The sequence below is a fragment of the Ictidomys tridecemlineatus genome, chromosome 13 (genome assembly GCF_052094955.1).
Source record: "Ictidomys tridecemlineatus isolate mIctTri1 chromosome 13, mIctTri1.hap1, whole genome shotgun sequence".
NCBI lineage: Eukaryota > Metazoa > Chordata > Mammalia > Rodentia > Sciuridae > Ictidomys > Ictidomys tridecemlineatus.
The window spans coordinates 81,185,812-81,207,550 of NC_135489.1; the positions used below are offsets into that span (position 1 = coordinate 81,185,812).

The 21,739-nt window shown below is 41.1% G+C and overlaps 1 protein-coding gene across 1 annotated transcript in view; it reads left to right on the forward strand.

Annotated features, from left to right (window-relative positions):
* Positions 1-5,419: 5,419 nt before the first annotated feature.
* The window catches only part of LOC144369713 (3',5'-cyclic-AMP phosphodiesterase 4D-like), a 233,125-nt gene continuing 216,805 nt past the window's right edge, over positions 5,420-21,739 (forward strand). The window contains 2 exon segments of the mRNA XM_078029833.1: positions 5,420-5,510; positions 9,144-9,171. Of these exon segments, the coding sequence (XP_077885959.1) occupies positions 5,420-5,510; positions 9,144-9,171 (119 nt within the window).

A 21,739-nucleotide genomic window follows, 5' to 3' on the forward strand; every position in this document is an offset into this window, starting at 1 on the left:
AGCATTTTTTTTCCTGGCTATATTTATTTGAATTTTCTCTCTTCTTCTTATGATAGCTAAAGGTCTGTTAATTTTGTTTACTTTTTTAATAAACAACTCAGTTTCATTAACTTTTTTCTATCATTTTTTCTATTTTTAGTTTTATTTATTTCTACTTTAATTTTTGTTATGTCCTTCTTTCTGCTTGGTTTGGATTGGCTTAGTTCTTCTTCTTTATCTAGTCCCCTGAGAACTAAAGTTAAGTTGTTGATTTAAGATCTTCCTTCCTCTTTAACTTAGGCATTTATTGCTATGAGCTTCCCTTTTGGAACCATTTTTTGCTACATCCCAGAAGATTTCTTATGCTGTATTTTCATTTTCATTTCTCTTGCAATACTTTCTAATTTTGCCCTTAGATTTTTCCTCTTTGGCCCAATAGTTATTGAAGAATGTGTTGTTTAATTAACATCTACTTGTGAATTTCTTTGTTTTCCTTCTCTACTGGTTTTTGTGTTTCTGTTTATTCTGATCTGAAAAGATATTGGTATAAGTTTTCTTAAATCTTGGGGGGCTGGTTTTGGTCATTTAACACATGATCTGTCTTGGAAAATGTTCTTTTTACACTTAACAAGAATGTGTCATCTGCTGTTGCTGGGTGGAAAGTCCTGAACATGCCTATTTGGTCCATTTGGTGTGTCATATGGTTGAAGTCTGCTGTTTCCTTATTGACTTTCTGCATGGGTATTCTCTCTGTTTTTGAAAGAGGGGTATTGAAGACTCCTACTAATATTGCGTTGCTGCCTGTTTCCTTAGATTGATTAATGTTTGCTTCAAGTATTTAAAGTGCTCTGATGGTGTGTATGTAGGTATGTATTATATTTTCCTGTTGGATTGACTCTTTTATTGTCTAATAATTTTATTTGCCTCTTTGACAGTTTTTGACGTAAAGTCTATCTTGTCTGACATAAGTACAGCCATTCTATTCTCTTTTGGTTTCCTTTGCATGGAATATCTTTTTCCATCCCTTCATTTTCAGTCATTTTCATGTATGGGTCCTCAAGTCTGAAGTTAGTTTCTTTTAGACAGAACATAGTTGGATCTCATGTTTTGTTTTTAATACACTCATCTTTTCTATGTCATTTGACTTGGCAGTTGAATTAATTTTACATAAATTATAGACAAGGATTTATTGCTACCATTTTGTTGTTTTCCATCTCTCCTCTTCCCTTGCTGTCTTTATTTTTGATAATTTTTTTATGGTGATGTGTTTGACTCTTTTCTCTTTTGAGTATCTACTATAGGTGACCATGAAGCTCATCTTGTCACTATAGGGGTTTATGTTAAGCTATTCACAACTTAACTTCAACCACATACCAAAAGCAAAGTGTTCTTTTCTACCTTCCAATTATACTATTGTCATTAAAAATCATGTCTTCCATATTGTTTATCCACTAAGTTTGGTAGCTATAGCTAGTCTTACTACTTTTGTCTTTTGATTTTTATACTAGAGTTAAAAGTGATTTACACATCCTCTTACAGTCTTACATAATGCTGAACTTATTATCTACTTACCTTCCCCAGTGACTTTACTCTTTTCTTCTGTTGCTGTTTAGCATCCTTTAGTTTCAACCTGAAGAATTCCCTTTAGTATCAGAGCTTCAGCTTAATAGTTCTAATAGATTATTTTGTGGATCACTTAGGGGCTTCTATACACAAGATCATGTAATTTGTATCTTCTTTTCCTTGTATTCTTTGTCTTGCCCAATTATATCAAAAGAACTTCTTTGTGTTTTTAAAAGAAGCATCTTCAAAGGTAGCCTGATGTCTCATTGACTTTGTAGGGAAAGGAGTCTCAGGAACCCTTCAGTCACTGACTCCTTTGTCTGTCAAATATTTACTCAGGGCTCACCTTGGGCTAGATGCTGAAGGTACACCTGGGAGAAAGTCCTGCCTTGGTGGAGTTGACGGTCAGAGGCACAGGCAGTAGAGTATGTCAGTATTTACATAAATAAGATGACCATGGATTTTGATAGGTTTTATGAGGAGATCATCTTGGGGAAAGAGGATTATATCTCTGTAAGTACCATTCAAAGAAATTTGTTCAGTTGACTCCTCTATCTAATCTAAGAACTTCCTTTCTATATCCTCTTACGAGTGTGTGCTCATCTGGCTTTGACCTTAATACTTCCTGGAAGATGTAGCCCACAACTCTGGTGAGAATTCATTCCACTTTCAGTCTACTCTAGTTTGTAGATGGTTCCTTCTTAGCTTTGAACCCCAATACCTGTCCTGATCTTATCCCAATACTGGCATTAGTTCTACTGGGTGAACTTACTTCTGTGCATCATTAAGCACAGCCAGACTCTCTCTAACCAACCAAGTCATTGTCCCATGGTCACGCCAGTGAGAACTTGACTGAAAAACTGGATGAGTGCCCTTGACATTCTGAAGTAGTTGTAATTATTACTGTCCCCAATGTAAAAGTGGTGCCTAGTTTGGATCTAGAATGTCCCGTCATGTTAACAACCTGTTCCCTAGGGTTGTGCCAGTGGGAAGTGATAAAACATTTAAGAGCTGTGGTCTAGTTGGAGGTTTTTAGGTCATTGGGGAAATACCCTCCAGTTGAATTTTGTGCCCCTTCCTCTTTATCTCCATGCTTTCTGAACATAAAAAAGTGAATGATTTTGCTCTGCCACATACTTTGGCTGTGATGGGCCCAAAGCCACAGGTCCAATTGATCATGGACTGGAACCTCCAAAATTGTGAGACAGAATAAATCTTTTCTCTCTATAAGCAAATTATCTCAGGTGTTTTGTTACAGTAATGAACACACATGAGAAATCTGAGGCTTGAAGAGGTTGAATAAATGGCTTACACATGAGTCCAGGAAGGGGTGCCAGGGTAATGACTTAGATGTTCATGAACCTGGAGCCCTGATACCTAGGAAAGAGTAAGAAGCCAAGAGCAGCTACCCGTTACTAACATGAAGCTTAATAACTCAGAAGAAATCTTTGATATTTGCACTTGCATCAGAAACTCCTTTAGATAACCTTTTACCCAGTAAAGACCAGGAGTACGACTGGGGTGACTCACACTTGCCTCTTCTATTGACGTGGGGAAAAAAAGACACACAACAAAATCCAACTTGTGCTGCAAGGCAGACCTCAGGCCCTGAGAGAAATCTGCCATCATCCTCTGCTTTTCTGATGACTCAAGTATAGAAACGCACAAGATTTTGGAATCTGTGGGTTTGATTTGTGACAACTTGCTGATGTTCTTTGGCTACGTGTCTAATCATTCCACACAATTAGACAGTTAGAAGTGACTGATCACGCATGAGCGATTTTTGTGAAGTTTTTAGATAGCCTGAACTAAAATTTAAATATGGCACTGGGCTTAAAAAAAAGAAAGAAAGAAAGAAAAGAAAAAGAAAACCTGCAAATCATTTCCTTCCTTTGATGAATTAGATTTGAACTTTAAAATAAAGGAAACCAATTTGGTTTCTTTCTTCTTAAACCTCTCTTATCCGTATGAGATCTTCATGGTGTAGAAAGTGAAAACCCAGTCTGAAGGGGGAGCCCGTGGTATAGTTTGAAGCCAAACTCTGGGCCATGCAGTGTGGGCTTCAAGATCTACCACCCACTTGCTGAGTGACCCTGGGCACTGTGCTGTCAGTTTTCCATTACTGTAAAAAATACCTGAGAAAAGTCAATTTAAAAGGAGAAAGTTCTATTTTGGCTCACCATTTTGGGGGTTTCACCCCATGACAGACAATACTATTGCTTTGAGCCTGTGGCACCACATCGTGGAGGAGGTGTATTATCTCATAACTAAGTGCAAGAGAGGAAGAAGAAGAGACCAGGGTCCCACAGTCCCCTTCAAGGGCAGGACCCGCCACCAAGACCCAAAACCTCCCACTAGGCTCTGCCCCTTAGATGTTCCACCATATCCTAGTAGTGCCATTCTGGGGACCAAGTCTCTAACACATGGGTCTTTGGGGACCCAGACAATAGCAGCCATGTTACTTAACTTGTGTCTCAGGGGTCTCATCTGTCCTAGAAGATAAAAACTCTCTTAGGGTAATTGTAATAAGAAGATGAGAAAAACATGTAAAGTGTTCAGAACAGTTCAAAAATCTAATATCATTATACATATAGCCATTATAATTTCATTTCCAGCCAGAGGACCCTGGTTGATTTAAACTCCAACTTCATTATTGTTCACACTGTGGGTAGGTCAGATATTTAATAATATTCTATAACCTGTGATAATACCTGGATGAGTACTTAATAAGGATGAACCAAAAAGAGTTCCTTGAGAATGGAGATGCTTGGGGGCGATCTGAAACAGCAATATTGGGATTTCTCCAATTTCTCAAATTTATTTATTTATTTATTTATTTTAAAAATTGAACATCTACTTCTAGAATGTTCTAGACACTGAGCTAAAGTGCTAGAAACTCATTTGCAGGCTCCTCATATTGCATCATCTATTTGTGATTAATTTTATAATGCAAGATCCTGACGGCCAGAAAGCTGGTTCCAAAGGTGCTTGTGAGAAGGAGAATGTGCTTTGGCGTCCATCCAAACCAGAAGCAGAGGTACCCCTTCCTTTTGCCCATCTTTATGTCCCTCCTCTTACCTATGACCTGCCCCTGGCCAACCTAGAGTTGTACCAGGGATGAATGCTGACTCAAGCAGGGACCCTCAGATCCTCTCCACAGGAATTTGCAATAGAAGTAAGAGCAGGGACAGTCAGTTGGTGCTGGTGGGTGTTTGAATGGAGGGACCCCCACAGAGTGTTGGATGGTGAATGGGAGTTTAGGCAAGTTAGGGAGCAGAGAAGCTGTGAGTCAGAAGAGGAAGCTGTTTGCAGAGAAACAAACCCATAGAAAATGTCAGGAGTCCCTCAGGGCTTGGTTGGGACTAGCCCCTGCCCCGCTAGCCCTTGGAAGCCCTTGGAAGCTGAGTCTTTGTAGCAATGGCTCTCTAGAGCCCAGCCACCCAGATGCCATTTCTAAAGCCTAACACTCCCCCCGGGGATGAGCCTTGTTTTCAAAAAGAAGAAAATACATGCTAATCTTGTCATCTTGATCTTCTATTTGCTCTTCTTTTACTTTTTGAGGGAAACAAAATTTCAGTGTAAAATCTCCACTTAAATTTAACAAAAATCACAAGCAGAAGCTCCTTGCCAATTGGTTGAAAGTGGAAATAAGCAAAATATGTAAATCCCTCCTAATCCGCCTGCCAGTCCTCCTCCACAGAGATGGCGCCATGATAGTCCACAGTGTATATGCCCATTTGGCAGCTGGATCCTGAGGGTCGCAGGTCTGGGCTTATTTTGACTTCTTACCCTGTCCCCAGTTCTCCATGCACTGCCAGCTGGTCAGGCTTGTCCAGGTGTCTGGTCAAGTAGTGTGTGCTGGCCATGGTGCCTGACCATGGCTGTGGTGACAGCCCATGCCCGTTACCAGAGCTGGCTGAGCAGCTGGGCCAAGGATTCCAGATGTTTCCTGGGGTGCCATGAGTGGGGTAGGTTCTCACCACTTCAGCACCCCAACCCCACCAGTACCATCCCTGGCGGGGGGAATGTCTCACCCATGGCTTCAGTTCTGCACATGCAGACTTTCAGATGCAGATTTCTCATGCATTCCCTGGGGGTCTTGCTACAGTGCTGCTTCTGGTCCAGTAGGTCTGGGCTGACCCTGGGACTCTCCACTCAGCTCCCTGGGGAGTGACCCTTGGCCCAGGACACCTCTGGGAGCAGGAGGCCTAGGACTGTCTGAGGCATGGACAATGGTGTGGGCATCTCCTCCTTGATACGGTCTACCTGAGGTGGCATGGGCTCTTGGACAACTGTCTTCTCTTTCCAGAAAGGTTGAACCAACTAAAGAGTGTTCTATCACTTATCCAACACTTACAGTAGCTCACTGGCTCAAATAACGCAGAAAGGCATGTGGGAAAATGAGAGAACACGGGATTCCAAGAGAGAAGAGTTCAAATCCTACCTCCTGTTTCTGTGAATGTAGGGATATTGTTGAATTTGAGGGAGGAAGGGAAGGAGGGAGGGGGAAGGAGCAAGAAAGAGAGACAGACAGGGAGACATGGAAAAAGAGAGACTCAGAGAGAGACAGAGATGAGGGGGGAAGACAGAAAACAGAAACAAACAGATAAAGAAGAGAGAAAGAGGAGAGAAAAGAGATGGGGAGAGACAGAATAGAGACAGAGAGAAAAAGAAAGAAACAGATAGAGAATAGAAGGAAAAAAAGGGGAGAGAAAGAGAGAATGTGCAGAACACTAACAAATCTGGGATCCTTTGAAGGGAACTCAGGGGCTCATGGTGTTATTTCAACTTTGATGAGTGACATTTTTCAAAGTAAAAAGTAGACACAGAACAATGTGCCAATAAGCTAGTAGGGACATACATATGAAGATCCAGCTACAGGGGCTGCTGAGGGAGGAGCTGGAGAAGGAGAGACTCTGAGCAGAGGCTGTCTGGGTTCTGGGGTACAGCAGGCTGGAGAGTTGCGTCTTGTGGTCTGCAGGTCACCAGCTTCTTGCATCTTCTGGAAATCTCTGGAAATCACCCCTGCACTTTCCCCCAGGCAGGCATGCGGCTGTGCGATCCCTTTCTCCAGTTCCCCACTCGGAAGGCAGCCTCCAGGAGGGCTATGGGCACTGTGACCACATACCACCCCTTTCCCACTTGGGGCCCCCTTGACAGTCAGGCACACTTGGCTTTCATATATTTTTTTTAATATTTATTTACTTATTTTTTAGTTATCAGCAGACACAACATCTTCGTTAGTATGTGGTGCTGAGAATCGAACCCAGGCAGCATGCATGCAAGACAAGCGCGCTACTGCTTGAGCCACTTCCCCAACCCTTGCCTTCCAGATTTTAATTCCTCTTTTATTGTTGCCATCATGGTGGGACCCTGGGGGAGAAGGACTTAAAACAGAACATTTTTGCAGAAACATGGAAGAACAGCAGGTCCCAGCCGTCTGCACAGCTCCTGGTCTGAGCCCTCTTCCTTTCACCAGTGTGTCTGTGGCCTGCTGAGGAATCACTGGGCTTTCATCCTGGGGATCCCGCAGCCTGAGCTGCAGCCTCAGGGCTAGTTTGCTCTGCACCTGGACAGGCCTCATTTGTACTCACTGCCAGAGGTTTTGCATTTGAAGGAAGGGGGAAGTGGGAGAGAATCAAAAGAGGGAAGTAGGAGAGAAACCCACTGCAAAGTCCCCCAATGTGATGAGAGGAAGGGACTGTCAACTCCTCCAGTGTCTGTAGCTCAACAGGTGGAGCCCCTTGAATACAGACTGACTCCATGTGCAGTCCCAGGATTTGGGTGAGAGCAAGAAACTATAGGAGCCAGGGGAATGGGGGCCAGAAATCTCAGTCGTTGACATCCATAGTGTTTGAATACAATATTATTAAAAAATCAAAACTAACATAAAATAATCCATGATGGTCAATAAAAGCAGAATCAGCAGCAAGGCCATGCCTGGAGCAAAAGGCAAAAAAAAAAAAAAAAATCAGTCAAATATATCCTGTCTGTCCCACAGTCTAATGCAGTTAGGAAAAATATTAGATGAATGCAAACCAGGGGATAAGCTCCAAGATACCTGCCCAATTCTCTTCCAGAGTCAAGGGCATAATGGGCTTTATGATAAATAATGATGAAAATAACATTTATAATGACATGCTATCATAAAAGTTATTTAATACTTAAAGAATTTCTTAGTTTTGGAATTTTTCAGAAAACACCTGGTTGACCCCAGGTAACTGACCCCCCAGCCCTGCCAGGGAACTACAGAAAGTGAAACTGTAGCTAAAAAGTGCTGTGTGGGAAATCTCAACCCCATTTTTACAAGCTTTCTGGGAGTCTACAGCTACCTCAAAATTAAAAAAAAATTGGACCTTGGATCTTGGACCTTGTGGGCAGGAGGCCATGTGGAACAGCCAGGGGATTATGAGCAGATCCTTGGGTCTGAGAAGGTGCCACCGAAGGCAAAGTGTGTGCCTACAGATGGAATAACCAAAATTGATCTCTTAAAAGGCTGATGTTTGATCATGAAGGTAACATGATGTCCAGCACCTCCTTTTCAATGACACACAGGACTGAAGCCTGGCTGAAACTCAGAGCTATGCTTTGTGAGCCTTGCACAAGATTGTGTGTCTCCACGTGCAGACTTGCACACATGCACGCATGTACACACACACACACACACACACATACACACACACCACATGTACGCAATCCATCCCCACATACATACAAATACACACAATCCCACATGCATACACGTAATCCCACACACTGACTTAATCACACACACATGCACACACATCGTACCTACTTGTACAAACCCCCACACTATCACACTTACCACACATGCACACATACCACACACATTAGCACACTCATGCATCACACACCTGCACACACAGTTCTTTCTGTGCTTTCACTTGGGCAAGGATCAGAAAACATTTTTGTTACACGATGAAGATACCTATGTCAACCATGGGCAGTTTCCTGTGCATGAAACAGGTTTTGCCTTCTGAAGCGGGGACCCAAGCCGGGTGCTGAAAAATGACTGTCACGGAGTCGCCCTGTTGAGGTCTGGTGTTCTAGAACTGCAGGTGGCCTGAAGTGGGAGATGGATTGCAGCCTCCCACATTTCTAGGCAGTGCCCTCTCTTGGCCAAGTGGACTGTGATGGCTGGCTGGCCTTTCCTGCTGACAGTCCCTGCCCCCTCTCAGAGAGTCCTGGCTGTGAGGCTGGCATGTCTGAGTCACCTCACATCCATGTCACTCTGCTGCCTTTGAACTTTAGCTCATTTATTAGCTGGCCTCCCTTTTTTCTAACTTGTCATTTTGTAAGCAAATCGTCTCTGTTTATTAGTGTTTGGGTCTCAAGGTATTGGCAATCCTGCCTGGGGTATTGTTTCCAGGTAGTTAAAAGGCCCTGGGGAGCCTGCTGCAGAGGGGAATGACAAAAGACAAAGAAGCCCAGAGGGGGCAGGCCCCTCTTTCTTGTTATGTAATGACCCATCCTCCCCTGACATAGAAACCAGACACTTCCTTTGCTGAGAGAGGAAAAATGACAACTTGCATTAAAGTCCACTTAACACCACCTGCCTCTGACTCTGTTCTCTCTTGCAGCTCCAAGCCTGAGCAAGGGCTCTGATGGGTGAGTCTGCAACCCCCGTTCTCTCCTCCTGTCTGGTCAAGTGTGCAGCTGGTTGTGCTGAGGGGTAGTGGCTGTGCAGAGCCAAGCCCCTGTGCAAGCTGCACGCACAGCCTACTGGTCATGTCTGAGTCACACTCTGCATCATGAGCTGGTGCTCTGGACCCATCAAGTAAGGAAGCCCTCATGGGTTCAGCGGGAGCCAGAGCTCTGTGTGCGGTGTTGAATGACTGCCCCCCAGTGTCCTTGAGTGGGAGATGAGTGCAAAGGGTAACAAGGATTCTTAGGCTGCCATTACCCAGAGAAGGGCTCTGCTGGGAGAGGAAACTGGAGAGGAGCCTTGGAGAAGGATATGAGTGAAGTCAAGTCTGAGGACTGGCCCTACGGGAGCAAAATGCCCCATTACCTGATGGGAAGTTCTGCCAGGTGTCAAGTATCTGAGGCTTCCTCCGTGGGAGAAATGCTATTGCATGTGTAGCATGTGTTGTAGGTCTGGCCTGGGTCCCACTGAGGGGCCCTCTCATATGGTCTGTGCCTCATCGTGGTGGGGGATTCTACCTTGCAGGGAGCTCTCCTTGCAGGGCAAATGGCTACCTTTGCTGGTCCACAGAGCACCTGTGTGTGAATGGTAAAATGGTCCCTTCCCAGAGGACTTTCCCGGGAGAGGATGCAAATTGCTGTGCACACTCACACACACACACACACACACACACACACACACACACACACACACACACTGCCCCCAAAGTCCCCTCAGGTCCCCATTGCCTTGTCCATCTTATACTGTACACGTGGACTTGCCTGGGCTTCTCTGCAACATGATGGCCTCAAGGAAATCAGCTAGTACCTGCAGAGCCAGGCAGATGCCACGGGCCCTTGTGACTAGCCTCAGAAGTCCTACCTGAGCCACTAGCCGGGTGCAAGGTAAGGGAGCATAGAGTCCACCTCTTGAATATATTAAGAAATATCAAAGTCACATTGTCATAGAATACGAGGGATAGGAGAGGCCATGGAGCTCCATTGCAAGATTCCATTTGTCATGGTGGGAAATTGCAGGCAGCTCCTACCCAAGAAATGGGTGGGATGGGGAGTCCCCAAGGAATGTGACAAAGTGAGCACAGACCAATCAGTAGACTTCCAGAATTCCTGTCACTGTCCCTGTTGGCTCAGAAGGGCCTCTGCCACCTCTAGGTGCCACGGCACCACCTTTGGTCTTGTTAGCAACCAGCTTGCACATCTTTGGGACCCCACAGGAGCTAATTGTCACTCATTGCTCCAAACACTTAATCCACCCTACTGTGTCACCACTCAATATTTTATTCCACTGAATTTTTAAAACCTTTCTTCCCTCCCTCCATCCTATTGGAGGATTTCCTTAAATGTGTACGAGATCTGTGTTCACAACAGAGCAAACAAATAGCTGAGCTTTTTACAACTGTTCTTAACAAGAAGGAGGTTCTGTGCCACTTGAGGCTATGCTGAGAGAGGGGCAGGCTGTTTTTTTTTTGCAGGAGTGCACAGGTAGGACCTGAGATGTCCTCCCCCAGTGATGAACATGCATGGCAGTCACTGCCCCGGGCTGAGCTCTGCTGTTCCTATGCAGTGATGGGGAGGGGTGTTCAGGGGCCACAGAAAGGACTGGGCAGGGAGGGGAAGGGTCAGTATCTGTCAGGAAGTGGGGAAGGGGACCTGCGCTTGGTCTAACACTAATCTAGAGCCCTTTTTGGACGTCTTCTACACCCCCAGGTGCATCCCTGGCATTTTGGAACATTTAGCCCACTTTTGTCAGTTTAAGGCTTGTGACGTCATCTACTTTGTGACTTCTTTTCCATTCACTTTATTTTTAGCAGCTTTATTGAGATATAATTGTTACACAATAATGCATATTTTCAAAAGTACGATTTAATAAATTTTGACATAGAGGCACTCCTAAAGCCATCGCCACCATTAAAATTATGAACTTCTAGGTCATACCCAAATTCTCATGCTTCTCTGTATCTCCTGGCCATTGTTGATTTAATTTTTGTTGCTATATATTTATTCACATTTCCTAAAACAAATTAAACCATACAGTGCATACTTTTTTGGTCTAATCATTTTTTTTTCTTTTACTCAATTATTTTTTAAAGATCTTTTTGTTGGGAATGGAAATTAGTACAGTTATTATGGAGAACAGAATGGAAGTTGTAAAAAAAATTCCAAATAGGGACTGGGATTGTGGCTCAGTGGTAGAGCTTTCAACTATTACATGCGAGGCCCTGGGTTCAATCCTCAGCACCACATATAAATAAATAAATAAATAAAATAAAGGTAGTATTGCGTCCAACTACAACTAAAAAATAAATATTTTAAAAAATTCCAAATAGGACTACCATATGATTTAGCAATTCCATTTCTGGATATGTATTCAAAAGAAATGAAATCAGTAGGTCAAAGAGATACGTATGTACATGCCCATGTTTATCACAGCAGTATTCATAATGACCAAAGCAGAGAATTGGTCTAAGTGTTCATCATTGAATCAGTGGATAAAGAAAATGTGGTACAGATACACCATGGACTATTATTATTTTTTTCTTGCACCGGGGATTGAACCCAGGGGTGCTTAACCACTAAGCCACATCCAAGGCCCTATTTTTATTTTGTTTGGTTTTGTTTTGAGACAGGGTTCCACCAAGTTGTTTAGAGCCTTGCTAAGTTGCTGAGGCTGGCTTTGAACTTGCAATCTTCCTGCCTCAGCCTCCTGAGCTGATGGTATTACAGCTGTGCACCACCATGTCTAGCTCAAAAATTTGCTTTATATGGCCACATGAATGAAACTGGAGAACATTATGTTAAGTGAAATAAGCTAGGCACAGAAAGACTGCAAACAAAAATCATCTAGAAGAAAGAGAGAATAGAATAGTGGTTACCAGAGGCTGGGGAGGGTGAGGGATGAGAGGTAAGGAGTAATAAGGAGACCTGGTCAACAGGTACAGCAGGTGTAGTGAGCTAAGAAAAATAAGTTCTGGTATTCTATTGTAGCTATTAATAATGTATTATATATTTCAAGATAGCTATAAAACAGGATCTTGAATGTTCCCACCACAAAGAAATAATAAAGGTTCAAAGTGATGAATTTGCTAATTACCCAAGTTTTGATCATTACACTGTATATGTACCTTGAGACATCACAGTGTACCCCCAAACATGTGCAATTATGATGAGTCAATTATAAACAAAAATTTAAAAATCAATTATAATTATAGTCTATAATTCACTCCTTTGATTGTTGTTAACCTATTATATGGATATTTTAGAGCTTGTCCATTTATCTATTGATGGATATCTGGGTTGTTTCCAATTTGGAGCAATAACAAATAGAGCTACTAAGGCCATTTGTGTAAAAGTTTTTATATGAATGTGTGTTTTCATTTGTTTTGAGTGAATTCCCTATTGTGAAATGGCTGGACTCTATGGTTGATGTGTTTGGATAAGATACATGTTTGAATTTTAATAAGCTATCAAAATGCATCCAAAAAGATTGTACCATTGTACATTTCCACAATTGAGGTACAGGAATTTCAGGTGATCCACATCTTTGCCAATACTTGAATGGTCTCCACAGATTTGACATTCCTATGTGTGGGTATCTCATTGTAATTCTAATTTTCATTTATGTAATAACTACTGACTTCGAGATTTCAGATTGCCATCTGTATATTTTCTTTAGTGTAGCATCTGGTTCAGGTCTTTTGTTCATTTGGAAACTGGTTGGTTTGTTTTCTTCATATTAGTGTTTTTGGGAATTCTTAATGTATTGTGGCTACTAGTCTGCTTTATTCCTCAAATTAAAGAGCATTTCACACATGGAAAAAATTATAATTAAGAATATAAAAATCTTGTAAGGTTGTCACCCATATTTAATAATGGTAACCTTACATTTGCTTTGAATTTCATTTTCTTAGCATAAATGTTTTTGATTTGTTTTGTTTTGTTTTTGTTTGTTTTTTTATTGTTGGTTGTTCAAAACATTACATAGTTCTTGATATATCATATTTCACACTTTGATTCAAGTGGGTTATGAACTCCCATTTTATACAGATTACAGAATCACATCAGTTACACTTCCATTGATATACATATTGCCATACTAGTGTCTGTTGTATTCTGCTGCCTTTCCTATCCTCTACTATCCCTCCTCCCCTCCCCTCCCCTCACATCTTCTCCCTCTACCCCCTCTACTGTAATTCATTTCTCCCCCTTGTATTATTTTTCCCTTTCCACTCACTTCCTCTTGTATGAAATTTTGTATAACCCTGAGGGTCTCCTTCCATTTCCATGCAATTTCCCTTCTCTCTCCCTTTCCCTCTCACCTCTCACCCCTGTTTAATGTTAATCTTCTTCTCATGCGCTTCGTACCTACTCTGTTCTTAGTTACTCTCCTTATATCAAAGAAGACATTTGGCATTTGTTTTTTAGGGCTTGGCTAACTTCACTTAGCATAATCTGCTCTAATTCCATCCATTTCCCTCCAAATTCTATGATTTTGTCATTTTTTAATGCATAGTAATACTCCATTGGGTATAAATGTCACATTTTTTTATCCATTTGTCTATTGAAGGGCATCTAGGATGGTTCCACAGTCTTGCTATTGTGAATTGTGCTGCTATGAACATCAATGTAGCAGTGTCCCTGTAGCATGCTCTTTTTAGGTCTTTAGGGAATAGACCGAGAAGGGGAATAGCTGGGTCAAATGGTGGTTTCATTCCCCTATTTCCAAGAAATCTCCATACTGCTTTCCAAATTGGCTGCACCAATTTGCAGTCCCACCAACAATGAACAAGTGTACCCTTTTCCCCACATCCTCGCCAGCACTTGTTGTTGTTTGACTTCATAATGGCTGCCAATCTTACTGGAGTGAGATGGTATCTTAGGGTGGTTTTGATTTGCATTTCTCTGACTGCTAGAGATGGTGAGCATTTTTTCATGTACTTGTTGATTGATTGTATATCCTCCTCTGAGAAGTGTCTGTTCAGGTCCTTGGCCCATTTGTTGATTGGGTTATTTGTTATCTTATTGTCTAATTTTTTGAGTTATTTTTATAAGCATAAATGTTATGTATAAAATATAGTTAAAGCCCTTTTCTTATTTCTTTCCTTTCCCAAATTATCTCTTTTTCCTAAAATGTAAATAATAATCTAAGTTTTGTATGTATCCATTTTTTAATACTTTTACTACACACACCTACAAAGTTAATGATGTGTTCATGGCTAACTTTGCCTGTATTTGGAGTTTATGTTCATGCAATCGTACTTTGTGTATTCTTATGACATGTCTGTAGCTCAAGTTATGTTGTTGAGATTCATGAATGTTGATGCTGTGAATGGTTCATTTTTCACGATGGTCGATTTCCATCGTATTCTGACGCTACAGTTTATTTTTCTGCATATTATTGATGAAAATTTTTGTTATTTTTATACTCAGTGTTGTTTTAAGCAATACTGCTGTGACCATTCCTGTATATGAGGTCCTAGTGCCTGTTTGCATACATTTCCCCAAGAATAGAAAAGATGAGTCATAGGGAGGGCTTACTTCCACTTTACTGGGCATCACCCAGTTTTTTCTTAACTGGCTGAACAATGGTCATTCCCACCCGCAGAAATGAGAATTTCTACTAATCTTCATTCTCTGTGTGCTCCTTGCTACTGTCAGATGGTGTTATTTTTGTCAATCTGGTAGGCAGGAAGTGGCATCTCAACACTCTGCACTGACGACATGTCCAGTTGACTCTCCATTGTTCAATCAAAAAGTCCCTGCGTGGATGAGTTTTTTCTTTCTTCTTTTTGCAAACCTGTTTCAGGGTGTTTTAAAAACTTTTTCTTGTCACATGACATCCTACAGTGTCACTATGATGTTTCTTGTTATGTTGGGGATTTTAAAGAATTTAAACTAAGACTCCGATGAACTTCAGAGGTCTGAACATGGGTGTCTTTCAGCAATTCAGGGAGGTTCTCATTTTCTCAGCAACCATCTGTTCCAACCTTGGCTTTTCTTAACTCTCTATGGTTTCCTCTTCAAGTTCCATTAAGATGTATATTAGACCTCCCCACACAAACATTCACAACTCTTAACTGTTCATGTGTTGAGATGGATTGTTCTGGATGATTTCTTCAACCCTGAGTTCTGGTTTGCTCTCAAATATCTCTTCAACTGTAATATTTACACCATGGGAGGTTTTAATCTGTCCATGGTGACGTTTACATTTTTATCATTTCTAGAAATACTTGTTTCATTTTTATCATTGTTACATTTTGACTATTTCTAGAAATACTTTTGTATTCTTTTCCAAATCTTTGAAGACATATCCATGGTGTTTTCTTTCCTCATTCTATTTTAGATTTTTCTCCTTAAAAAATTACTTAATAACATGGTTATTTTGGATTCAGTGTCTATTCTTTCAAAAACTATGGGAAATAGCATGGAAAATTCTCGAAAAGTTAAAAATGAAGCTACATATTCCAGCAATTGCGCTTCTAAGTACATACTCAAAGAAAATGAAATCAGCCTGTGGAAGAGAGTCCGCACTCCCATGTTTATGGCCTGGATGAGTTTGGAGGACATTTATGTTAAGGGAAATAAGACAGGCCTAGAAACACAAGGGCCTCATGAGCCCACTTCTATGTGAAATCTGAAAGAGTTGGACTCACTGAGCAGAGAGCAGATTGATGGCTGCCAGGGGTGGAGGGTGGGGGCCATCTTGGTGAGAAGAGTCCAAGTTTCCATTAGACAGGAGGAATGAATTCAAGAGATTGTTCTGTGCAACACAAGAATAACAATGAATTGTACACTTAAAAATTGATAATAGATTTTAAGAGTAACTGAAAGCATACATCCATATGAAGGCTTGTACATATCCTGTTCCCAGCAGCTCTATTCATAACAGCCAAAACTGAAAATAAGCTAGATGCCTATCCATGTGTGAGGAGACAGACTGTGGCATACTCGTAAGATGCAATACCATTAAGCAATGGGAAGAAATTAGTATTTCAAGAGAAAGAAGTCAGGCAAATAAAAGATTACACAATGTATGATAATCACACAAAATTCTAGAAAATGAAAACTAATGTATTGTGACAAGAAGTAGTTCGGTGGTTTCATAACAAAATTTCAGCGAGTGGGTGGAGTAGATATGTTCTTTATTTTAACTGTGGCTATGATTTCATGGATGTATACATGTCAAAAGACATAGTATCATGTGTATATATCAAAACATTTAGTACCAAATTGTATGTTAAAACATATGTGCTTAATTGTATGTGAACCATACCTCCTTAAAGCTTTACAAGTACACAGTAAAGCTCAGGAAATCTTTATAACTTGTTAAAGGCATTTGAAAAGAGGAAAAATTACAGCTAGCACCAATTAGGAACTAACAAGTGCTAATCTTTACAATGTGCCAGCTACTGTTACAGGCAGTTTACATGTCTGTCCTAGTAAGTTCTCACGACTCTATGAGGATTATTATTAGCTTCGTTTTACAAAAGCAGCAGTGGGAAAGGGAAAAATAATCTGCTTAAAGACATACAATTTTGTGACAGTCAGGACTCCAGCCCAGAGCACCTCACTGGGAAGGTTCCACAGTAAGTGCCTACTGTGCTTCACAGGTGGAGAAACGCTACACTGATATGTGCATGTAATTTCTATAAGTGAAAGAAAAGGACTCTTAATTTCATTGTTCCAAATGAGAGTTCCTGTCATCATGAGGCCAGGCACAGAAGTTCTCAGATGAAACACCCATGGGCACACACCAAAACATGCCGCTAGGACTGAACAGCTCATGCCCCTTTTCACATTACAGGCACTACAGAGTTAAAACATCAGTAACCAAATGGATGATGTGGGAAAAGGGAATTCAATTTTATTTTTAAAGAATGAGAGAAATGAACTTCTACACTTACTAATTTTAAGGGAAAGCTAATTTACTGTCTTTCATTAACTTTCCACATTTTTTATTTACTTACTCTGAGACAAGGGTAGTTTTATTTGTTGGTTTGTTTGTTTGGTACTGGGGATTGAACCCAGGGACACTTAATATTCCCGGACCTTTTTATTTTTAATTTCATGACAGGGTCTTGCTAAGTTGCTTAGGGCTTCACTAAGTTGCTGAGACTGGCTTGATACTCAAGATTATCCTGCCTCAGCCTCCTGAGCCACTGGGATTACAAGCATGCACCATGAGGCCCAGCAAGAACAGGCTTTTGACATCTGTGTTCTATAGTGCTTCAAGTGATTCTTGAGACCATCTATTTAGCATGATACATAAACAAACATTACAGACTATTAAAATGCAAATAAAGCTATCTTAATCACAGTTGGCCAAAAGGAAAGTAACATGCACCTCAAAAAATGAATATTCTTCTTTTTAAAAACACAACATGCCAGTTGTTAAAAACAAGAAAAAATTAAAATGAGAATAACAGACACATCAATATGAGATTACAAAAAGCAACTGAATCAAAATAATCAATTATTTTATTATATAATTTGGACATATAAAATAATAAAGCTACTTTTTACAAAAAAAAACTGGCAGTTAAATAACTTATTCCTATGATATTAACGCTGCAGTGTATTTTATAGACCCACTCTGAAGTTCACTGCCATCTTCAGGGGAAGAAATACATTAATTCAGTAATACTGAGTTCCTACTAATAGACCACATCCCTTGGTCTCACACACTGGGGAACAAGAGTCAATCCGTGACTCCACAAAGATTGAAAAATTGTATAGTATTACATTTATGATCTATTTTGAGCTGGTGTTTGGACAAGTTTGATGTTTAAATCAAGATTCCTTTTTATTATTCTTCTGCATGTAGCTGCCCAATTTTTCTAATATCATAATTGCTCCCCTGAAGCCCCTCTGTACCTGTCAAATATCAACTGACCACGCTCCTATGGATCTATTTCTAGATTCTGCTGTGGGGCAGAGGGACAGATCAACAGATCTACCCTTTCACTAATAATACATGAGTGAGCAGTGGCCTGACTTCTGGTGCAGTCTTTAAAGTGCCTCATGTATTAGCAGAGACATGGGCACAGCTCTGGTGTGAATGTCCAGGGGTTCGCAAAACAATGCTGTAGACTTATTTTTGCTGACTCTTCTATTCATCATATCTCTGGTGCTGTCCGTGCTCTGGGATGCTCTGCTTTGGGGGCCCTCTGGCCAGAACACTGGGACTATATTTACATTACTTTGTCTTGGACTTCCAATGACTATGCCAGTGCCAAAGGTCAAGGGGTGGAAAGAAAACCCACAAAGAAAAAGCAATGGGTACTTGTCTCACCCTCTTGAGATCACAGCTCTTTGGATTAAAGAAGATGATTGCCCTCCCTCGGAATTTTTGGTGTTTTGGTTCCTCACAGCAACTGCTAACCTTCTAAGGAAAGTATTTCCCCATGCATCAAGCCTGAATTAAAGAGAGTTTTCTCTGTCTGTACAAAGTCCATTTCTAAGTTTCAGCATGCCTTTGCACCAGGTCAGTAAATGCTAAATGAATCCCACATTTTTATTTTCAGCCCAGACTGGCATTGGTATAACGGTCTGCTTGACTAATACTACACTTAGTTATTCAATGGTGAGTTTTAATCAAGAACGCATGAAACAATCTTCCAAATCTGACTTTCTGTGTCTTGGTAGAAGGAAACTTCCTTTTCAGTTCCTGCAGTCAGAATCCCTGGAGCCATTCCTGCATCTCTCTTTCGTTTATGCTCCCATCCAATCTGTCAAGACACTCCCTTTACTCCAACTTTGAGGGACACCCAGAGTCCAATGACATCCCTATGTACACAAGAACAAGCCGTTCGCAGCCCACATCACACACAGATTCTAGCAGGAACAGGCATCCTCCTTCTAACCTGCCCTGTTATTGCCCCCTTGTAGCACAGTGATCACAATGAAGCTTTAAAACTTTAAAGAGTATGTTGCACTTCTGTTGACAAATCCATTTGCATCCCCTTCACACTGAGGTTAAAGGGACAGTACTGTAACAAACACCGCTATGATCTCTCCCTCTTCCCCACTGCTTCTTTGACAGCACCAACACTACACTCCTCCTTTGCGTCCCTACCATGGCGGTGGTGATGCAGTGAACACTCACAGCACACTCTCCCACCTAAGCCCTTTGGACTGGGTTTTATTTCTGTAGCAATGCTTTTGCCAAGATCCGTATGATTAATTTGTTGAAGGCATTTATCTTAACTCCAATATTACTTTTTCAGTGAGGCATCCCCTGAACCCTTGTTTTACGGTGTATGCCTCCACCACCATCAGCTGCCCTCCCCTCTCTTGTTCTACAGAACTTTTCACTTCAGCCATAAGACACAACCTGCCATCTGCTGTGCCTACTGTTCCTGTGCTAGCAGGTAGGTGCACAGTGGCAGGATCTTGTTTGTTCACAGCTACCTCTCCAATGTCTACATCACTGCAGGGCTCAACAAATGTTTGCTAAGTGAATAATATGTTTGGAACACACTGTGTGAACAAGGGGAGCAATTGCAGGACTGAGGTCAGAAGGGTGGCCAGAGAACTACCTTGTAGGCTTTGCCAACTGAGACTTACAGATTCTTGTTTCATGATGCCGGACAGAACTCACACTATTTTCTCTAAACTCAAGATACACAGTTTTAAATTGTTTGATTACAGAGTTTATTGAATAGGGCAGTTAAGATACTGTACGCATGTTCAAACTCTCCTACTAGGGTTCAGAAAGTCAATTCCAAGGCGCGATGGCTGAGTTCTACATATCTTTCCTCCACAGCAACTAACAAAGTGGAAAGTCAACAATTACTACCCCAAAACCCTCATTAAATATAAGGAGGTGGTCACTGAATTGCAATTTAACATATAAAGAAACGAAGCTTTGCAGTGTGTATGCATATGTTTGAGGTATATTGATCAAAACACCAAAGACTTCAGAAAGGCGAAGGAGTGCTATATTTTAAGGAAGTCACCTCAGGAAGCACTACACAAGGTCCAACAATGCTGTCCATTGTTCATAACACTGGTAAAATGTGTGACGTTCTCAAGCCTCTTAAGAAAATTAGTCTTATTTTTGTTGTTATATTTTTCTTCTTCCTGAAACAGTATGACCTTCTTCATAAGATTTGGCACAGAAAGATCTTTTGCTATTTATGAAAATCAAATTCACCCTCACAGGATAAAGATGAGTCATAGCTGAGGATATTCAAAAGATAAGCTCAGATTCTGATGTAAATTCTAAGAGAATTTCAATAAAGGTTATAAACAACCCTTTCCAAAATGACTACTGAGTTCAGGACAACACACACAGGATTTAAATATCCATCATTACTTCATAGACACACCTTAAAATAGAGTTCCTGGAAAAGATGCCAAGAGACTCCTTACTGCTAAACAGCAAACATTGACACACAGTGATGTCCCCAGCCCTTCCCCCTGGGGAGAAAAAAATGAGACAAAACTGGGGGAGGCTCTTTTTTTGATTCCATGAAACCTGAGTGTGCTATACTCTGTGTGTGTGTGTGTGTGTGTGTGTGTGTGTGTGCATGTATGTGTAAGGTTTCTAAGAGAATGCTAAAATTATACCCACAGTTATTCACTACCTTAATCAAGTGACCAAAGTTATCATCACCAGAAGTGAGAGAACCTAATATTTAGTGCTATATAATAAAGTACCAATACAACATAGAGCATCACCCATTTGGTAGCCTCCAGAAAACATTTTAACTTAAACCTAACTATGGGGAAATACTGAGTGAAATTTAGAATGTGCAAACTTTATGAGATAATCTGCTAAACTTAAAAGAAATTAGAACTCAGGTGGGGGAAATGTGGAGATGGTAGCTAAAGTTTAAAAAGTTCAGTTAGATAGGAGAACAGCTCCAAGAGATCTATTGTACTCTGTAGTAAGTACAGTTGAAATAATATATTGCATCCATAAAAATTGCCAAGAGAGATTCTAATTATTTTCATTACATACATGCACACTACAGCATATGGTGTGGCAAAATTAGCATATAGCAGTGTATATTTATATAAATATAGTGTATTGTATACAATTTTTACCTGTCAAAAATTAAGGTGGTAGCAGAGCGGATATCTAGGCAGAAACCCTCAACTCCACAACAGCCCAGAAATAAGCAGTGAAAGAGTAGCTGACCAAAGAGAAGCACAGACCCACAACAGGCATTTTCTGAGGATAAGCCCAAGCAGCCAGCAGAGAACATCAACCCAATCCTCACAAAGAGATTCACAGAGGAGCACCCACAGACACGAGCCAACATACAGTGCACCCAGATATAAGCCCACTGACCTGCAACTTGCACATGCTAGAGAAAGCAGAAGTCCTACACCCCCTGACAAGCCATCCAGCACATCAACCAGAATACAGTTCTCTACCTTAGACCACTATACCCCACACATTCTGAAATGTATGTGGGGGAACACACATTAGCTATGACAGCCCTGGATACCCAAAGTTTTTCTTCAGAAGGGCTTGCAAAACTGTATCCCCTAACAGGGAGTAACCTAGATGTTAAGTTACAGACAA